At 43.1% G+C, this 8,040-nt stretch overlaps 1 protein-coding gene across 1 annotated transcript in view; it reads left to right on the forward strand.

Moving 5' to 3' along the window:
• The first annotated feature begins 2,336 nt into the window (after nt 1-2,336).
• The window catches only part of LOC128734735 (ADP-ribose glycohydrolase OARD1-like), a 33,117-nt gene continuing 27,413 nt past the window's right edge, over nt 2,337-8,040 (forward strand). The window contains exon 1 of the mRNA XM_053829065.1: nt 2,337-2,439. Within this exon, the coding sequence (XP_053685040.1) occupies nt 2,365-2,439 (75 nt within the window). The 5' untranslated portion in view covers nt 2,337-2,364. The remainder of the gene's footprint in view (nt 2,440-8,040) is intronic.

An 8,040-nucleotide genomic window follows, 5' to 3' on the forward strand; every position in this document is an offset into this window, starting at 1 on the left:
TGGCGTGAGACAGGGCTGCATTTTATCACCGCTTCTGTTTCTCATCGTTATGGATGAGATATTAGTTGGAGCAATTGACAGTAGACCAAATCGAGGATTGCCTTGGAATCCTCTAACGATGGAGCAGCTAAATGACCTCGACCTAGCCGACGACATTGTCTTGCTCGCACAACGCCGAAACGATATGCAGAGCAAGTTAGACGACCTCTCCGAGAGCTCCCAGGCAGCAGGTCTCACAGTCAATGTAGCGAAAACTAAGTCTATGGTAGTGAACACTGACAATTCCACCAACTTTACAGTAGCGGGACAACTAGTTGAGCAGGTAGCCGTCTTTCAATATCTTGGTAGCCAAACAACGCCCGATGGTGGTACCAAGACTGATATAGCCACACGGATCAGGAAGGCCAGGGGTGCCTTTGCAGGTCTGCGAAACATTTGGCGCTCAAACCAGATCACTCTACGTACGAAAACCCGAATCTTTAATTCAAACGTTAAATCCGTACTGCTGTATGCCTGCGAAACGTGGTGCGTCTCAGCGGAGACAACGCAAAAACTGCAGGTATTCATTAACCGGTGCCTGCGATATATTATTCGTGCCTGGTGGCCTGATAATTGGATATCCAATGAGGAACTCCATCGTCGGTGTCATCAACGGCCGATAGCCACAGAAATTCGTGAGCGTAGGTGGAAGTGGATCGGACACACCTTGAGGAAAGGAGCGAACGAGGTTTGCAGAGCAGCACTCGACTGGAATCCACAAGGACAGCGTAGAAGAGGCAGACCCAGAGGCTCATGGAGACGGAGCTTAGCCAACGACATCCGGGCTGTAGACGAGAACCTGTCCTGGCGACAGGTAAAAGCCATGGCGGGTAACCGTCAGCAGTGGAGATCTCTGATTTCATCCCTTTGTTCTGCCGGACCGGCGGACATGGACACATAAGTAAGTAAGTAAAGCTATATTTTATCAGGCTAAGCAATGGAGGAAGTTGTTTTCTACTTTACTGTGAGGAAAATTTGTATATTAAGACATTCATTTCAAGCTGTTTGAGACAATATGTGGTGATCATAAGCTTTCTAATGTGAAAAAAATTGAAAAAGTAAAAAATATTCATTGAAATCTGACGCCGATGGTAATTTCCGCTAATAGTATATAAGCTTTTTTGGCGAAACAAATTACATTTCGACTATTGGTATCATTTTGTGTTGTTTGCTTATCACTGTCCTGCGGTTCTGTCGAAAATTCCAAATATATTTATCAACTGTTTGTTTATAATAAACACTAGAAAACAATTGGTGTTTTGGGGGCAAAATGAACACTTCACTATGGGGGCAAAATGAACAATGTGTATAATGATGTTTTATTTTCTATTTATCAGCAGTCAGGACCTAATTACAATTCAATCAATAAAAATAATCGAGTGTCTCGAAAAATGACGGAAAATGCCCGATGAAGCGAGTTGAAAGTCTAGCATTGTATGAACGTGGCGAAGATTCATTATGCTAACTTTGTGGAGTCCTATTTTAATTTCACCAGCCTTGTTGAATATCTACAGCTTATGTAGAACAATGATAAGGTAAAATAATGTTTAATTTATCCAAACTGCATGTTAACTTTAGTTTTCTATGACATGTTCATTTTGCCCTTACTCCATGTTCATTTTACCCACACGAAAAAAATCAGGCTCGAATGTGACGCTTTCGAAAATAAGGAATTTTTCATGACAAATCGTCCTTTTTCAAACATCTTTATATTTTGCTACGTGGAATATGAATCCAGCTTTCAATTCATGTAGTGCGTTCAGCATTTGGTTGGTTCCTGGGGAAGCAAATGGCGAAACTGCTAAGGGTGTTCATTTTCCCCCCAGTTCCCCTACAGTTGACGGTAAAAGAACATACCGGGCACCCTCGCTGGAATAACCTATTTCTATCTGAACATTTTTAATCTGAACTCTGGATCTGAATATGAATGCGTTCGTAATAAAAAAGTACTCTTAAATGACTACTTTCCATGAATATTAAATTCTAACTTATTTGGTGTATTACTGTTACTTAGGTGACCTCCCCTTCAGTTGTTTAACATCGGAAGGTCAAAAACTTCATAAAATATTTATAATAATCTAAATAAAAGATTCAGTCATTTCAATGCTCGTGTTATTTACACGGGCGGTCAAACCATGTTATGCAGTTATGCTTCATGCTATGCTGGTACCTATGCGTTCATGATATACTTTGGCGGTGTATAACACTGATACCAGTATAACACTGTTCCGCTGCCAGAACGGTTGAAGTGAGCTTTTTGACACATTCTATCGAGTGGCAGACCGGCGGTATATTTTTTATATTGATTCGCATCCTTTGTGCCGAATGTTGTTATTAAGGGTGCCTGTTGTTCAGTGGAGCTTTTTACGCAACATACAGATTTTACCGGCATTATATCGAGTAAGTAAATCTTTATCAATCTGAAAATTATGCAATAATTGTAATCATTCTTATGTTCTATAAATGTTTAAATAAATAGTAAACATATCACAGAACACAGAGTGTTGAAGAGTAATACCTATTAAGTAACAAACAGTTTCTGTGTATCAAGCTATTTTAGATCGTACCTATAAAAGCTATTGTACAATCACTATACTTTTTTGCATATTCATTTTTTAATTTTAAGTGATCATAAATGCACAATAACCAAAATTAATGAAAATTGTTAGCATAAATTTCTGAAATAAATACAAACCACCTAGAGGTATCGTCTTTTGCACAACAATTGGCTGTGATGATACGAAAACGAACATGGAACTGACATTGGAATGAAAGATTTCAAGTACCTAGAACCTTATTATTATGTGTTTTAAGTTTTAGAAAACGGAGGTTGTATCCACACGGAAGGGGACGTAGTGCTGTGTACTCTATCAGTTTAGATATCTAGATTTTTTTAATTTGTTCCCGCCAAAATCTGAATCACGTGATTAGAATTATATATCTTCTGTATAAAAAAATAATGGTCTTCGCGCTCTATAGCCTAAAGAACTCGAAAAATGAGTGTACGTAGTTTTAACGTTTCTAGCACATAATGAAAGTTCAAACAATATAATGATCGAAAAGCGGTAAAAAAAATTATTTCGATTTTATTTCTCGTTTGGCAGGTTCTCGTATGGAAAATAACAATATATATGAAAAGCAGGAGTATTTTTGGTTTGCACGATTAAACTGTGATTGCATATCATTCCCCTGAAAATCACTTACCAGAATTCCATAAGCCAGAAGGCCATTTCCTCAGAATCTACCATTCCGTGTCCTAAAATTGAGCCACTTCTTAGAAATTTATTATAGATTAATTAGTCGAAAATCACTGTGCCGAACAACGCCGGTAGTTCTTTTAACACTAGCCCGACTGTAACTCTCGCGGTTTGAAGAAGCGGTTCAGCTGTCCAGTTGTAAATCGTTACGAGGACGAAGGGTTTACAACTAGAGGTCAATAATCCTAGCTAAACGAATATACCTAAGAAGTGTTGTAAATATTAAGTAAAATAATTTGAATCAACAGAAGATCACTTACTATGATTGAGTATAACGAACAAACATGATTGATTTACCTGATTTACCTGAGAAATTATACTATATCCGGCAATGCATTGCAATGGTTTGGCTTTCATTTTTATTGGTGGACACTGACGTGTCCAGACCTAAACAGCGCGCGAGACACCAACCTTTTAAAAGTAAGTTTTGGATAGAAAATTTCCAAGTAATCGTAGGAAAGTAGATCTTTTTACGTAATTACGGTATTATTTATTTTTACTTTAACTTTAATCAGCTCCAGGCCGTGGTTTCCTCTGCTGTACGAAGAAGTCGTCTCCATTCTACTCGGTCCATGGCCGCAATTCGCCAGCCACGTAGTCTACGTAGGGTCCGCAGGTCGCCTTCCACTTGATCGATCCATCTTGCTCGCTGCGCGCCCCGCCGTCTCGTTCCAGTCGGATCGTTATTGAGAACTTTTTTAACCGGGCAGTCGTCCGACATCCTCACGACATGCCCAGCCCATCGCAGGCGACCGATTTTTGCAGTGGCAGCGATGGGTGGTTCCCTAAGCAGCTGATGCAATTCATGGTTCATTCGCCTCCTCCACGTTCCGTCTTCCATCTGCACTCCGCCGTAGATGGTGCGCAACACCTTCCGTTCGAAAACACTAAGGGCGCGTTGGTCCTCCACGAGCATAGTCCATGTCTCATGGCCGTAAAGGACTACCGGTCTAATCAGCGTCTTGTAGATTGTTAACTTCGTGCGGTGGCGAATTTTGTTCGATCGCAGCGTCCTACGGAGTCCAAAGTAGGCACGATTTCCTGCCATAATGCGTCTTTGTATTTCTCTGCTGGTGTCGTTGTCTGCGGTAACCAGTGAGCCCAGATACACGAACTCTTCTACCACCTCGATTTCATCACCGTCTAAATGAATTCGGGGAGGGAGGTCAGCATTCACTTCTTTAGAACCTCTTCCTTTCATGTATTTTGTTTTCGATACATTAATGACAAGTCCTATCCGTTTGGCTTCAGCTTTCAGTCCGATGTACGTTTCCGCCATCCTCTCAAAGGTACGTGTAATGATGTCAACGTCGTCAGCGAAACCAAGAAGCTGGACGGACTTCGTGAATATCGTGCCACTCGTGTCTATACCCGCTCTTCTTATCACACCCTCCAAAGCGATGTTAAACAGCAAACATGAAAGCCCATCACCTTGCCGTAACCCTCTTCGAGATCCAAAGGGACTCGAGACTGCCCCTGATACTCGAACAACACACATTACTCGATCCATCGTCGCCTTGACCAATCGCGTTAGTTTATCCGGAAATCCGTAGTAGTGCATAATCTGCCATAGCTGATCTCGATCGATCGTGTCGTACGCCGATTTGAAGTCGATGAATAAATGATGCGTGGGCACGTTGTATTCGCGACATTTCTGCAACACTTGCCGAAGCGCGAAAATCTGGTCCGTGGTGGCACGGGCACCCATGAATCCCGCTTGATATTGCCCCACGAACTCCTTTGCAAATGGTGATAGTCGACGACATAAAAGTTGGGAGAGTACCTTGTAGGCGGCGTTCAACAGTGTGATTGCGCGGTAATTGCAACAATCCAACTTGTCGCCCTTTTTGTAGATCGGACACACGATGCCTTCCGTCCACTCCTCCGGTAGTAGCTCATCCTCCCAAATCTTGACAATGACCCAGTGCAGCGCTCTAGCCAGTGCGTCACCACCGTATTTCAGCAGCTCGCCGGGTAGCTGATCAGCCCCAGCCGCTTTATTGTTCTTCAGCCGACCGATCTCTTCTGCTACCTCCTGGAGGTCAGGGGCTGGTATTCTGTCGTCTTCTGCACGTGCTCCAAGATCTATTGCCATATCGTCACCTCCATGTTCAGCTACATCGCTGTTAAGGTGCTCGTCATAATACTGCTTCCACCTCTCGATCACCTCACGTTCGTTCGTGAGAAGATTACCGTCTGAGTCTCGACACATATCGGCCTGCGGCACATGGCCTTTGCGCGAGCGGTTTAACTTCTCGTAGAACCTCCGTTTATCGTTAGCACGGTACAGTTCTTCCATCGCCTCGCGATCCCGATCTTCCTGTTGGCGCTTTTTCCTCCGGAAGACTGAGTTTTGCCTGTTCCGTGCTTGTTTATATCGATCCACATTCGCCCTCGTACGGTATTGCAGCATCCTCGTCGATGGCAGATGGCGGTCTTAATGCCTTTCCAACCATCTTCAAGAGTTGCTGCGCCAAGTTGCTCTTCCGTTGGTAGCGCTGCTTCCAGCTGCCGCGCGTATTCCTGGGCAACTCCGGTGACTCGTAGCTGCTCGATGTTGGGTCGCGGCGTACGACTTCGACGCGTGTTATGCACCGTCGAGAGTTTTGAGCGCATGCAAACTGCAACTAGGAAATGATCCGAATCTATATTCGCACTGCGGTAGGTGCGAACGTTTATAACATCAGAGAAGAATTTACCGTCGATTAGAATATGGTCAATTTGGTTTTCTATTCGTTGGTCTGGTGATCTCCAGGTGGCCTTGTGGATATCTTTGCGGGGGAAGAAGGTACTTCGGACTACCATTCCGCGGGAAGCTGCAAAATTTACGCATCGTTGGCCGTTGTCATTCGTTGCGGCATGCAGGCTGTTTGGCCCGATTACCGGTCTATATATAGCTTCCCGTCCTACCTGCGCGTTCATGTCACCGATGACGATTTTCACGTCCCGTCGCGGACAGCCATCATACACCTGCTCCAGCTGCGCGTAGAACGCCTCCTTCTCGTCATCGGGTCTCCCTTCGTGTGGGCAATGCACATTGATGATACTGTAATTGAAGAAACGGCCCTTAATCCTCAACTTGCACATCCTTGCGTTGATCGGTTGCCAACCAATCACACGCTGGCGCATCTTTCCCAGTACTATAAAGCCGGTTCCCAGCTCGTTGGTGGTGCCACAGCTCTGGTAGAAAGTAGCCGCTCGATGCCCGCTTTTCCATACCTTCTGTCCTGTCCAGCAAAGTTCCTGCAGTGCTACGACTTCGAAGTTTCGGGGATGTAATTCATCATATATTATCCTATCGCAACCCGGGAAGCCGAGCGATTTGCAATTCCATGTCCCGAGTTTCCAATCGTAGTCCTTATTTCGTCGCGTGGGTCAACGCCGATTGTTCCGATCCCTATTTTCTTCTTCGTTGTTGGTAACTTTTAGTTTTCCAGGGCGGCTTGTTGGGCCTGCCCCTAACCCCCTGTCTCGCCGGAGGACCATCGTGCACAGCACTGTTTAGAGTCCCTGCTGGCATAAGGACGAGTATAATAATCAGCCGCCCCTAACATGGAGAACAGACGCTGTTTGAGCCGCACCTCCTTGGTGAACAGACGCTCGTGTTTGACGAAGCATTTCCTCTACCGCCATGCTATGGTTACCGCGCCAGTATTCGCGTCGCACCTCCTCACTTCGCTATTGTCAGATTGACAACATTGCCCAGGCTACGCCGCATTTGGTATCATATGACTCGTGGAGGCGTGAGGCGGGAGCTTGTGAGGACCAGAGCTGTATTTGACGCTCCTTCCAGGTTGTCAACTCACCATTTGAAGCCCGTATTATTTATTTATTTATCGCAAAAATTCCGGTCGATTAGGTTAACAACTCCAAAGTTGGGAGTTCCACTATTAGGACTTTATTACATTAAATTCTATAGAGAATATGTGACGTGTGTTCCAGTCTTGACCCACTCGTGAAATTTTGAATTGGATTTAAAATAAAACATAAAATTGAACTTTAGATTAGACATTAGATTAGCATTTGGGTTTGGATTCGGACGTTTTGCTTAAAATGAGGGCAATCTTGAACTAAAATATAGACTTTAAGGTGAAATTAGCAGTCATCGATTAAGCTAATTTCAAAAGCAGTTTTTTTGTTTGAAACAAAAATTCTTTTTATAAAAATATATTCGCTTTGTACAGATTGACAAGAAGAATGCAGTATTTACATTTTTACAAAAGAACCCCGCTTTTGGGCCCAAAAACTGCTTCCGAAATTGAGCTCTCCGACGAGAAGTTAATGATTGCTAATTTCCCGTTAAACAGGACCGGAATCGGATGTTGCAATTGGACTTTGAGTCAAACATAAATTGGAATTAAATTAGACTAGATGTTGAGCTCAAATTAGGCTTGAAGCTGAACTTGAAATCAGAATTGAATTTGACTTGAAATAAAACTTGATGTCGGATATACAATTGGACTTGAAATTACACCATAAATCGGAGCTGAAATCGGAATTAAATTCATATTTGGATTGGCAGGACTTTGGACTTAAAATTAGACTTAAATTTAGCTTTAAAACGAAGGTGAAATAAGAATTAAATTAGGCTTGGGATTCGGCGTAAAATGGAAATGGAAATGAAATAACGCTTAAATTGCAGTTTGAAATTTGATTTGACATTAGGCTTGTAATTGGACATGATATTGAACCTCAATAGCAAAGCAAAGCAAAGCCTAGGTGCTACATTCCGTTATCGAAGTTT

This window comes from Sabethes cyaneus, chromosome 2, assembly GCF_943734655.1.
Source record: "Sabethes cyaneus chromosome 2, idSabCyanKW18_F2, whole genome shotgun sequence".
In the NCBI taxonomy this organism is placed as follows: Eukaryota; Metazoa; Arthropoda; class Insecta; order Diptera; family Culicidae; genus Sabethes; species Sabethes cyaneus.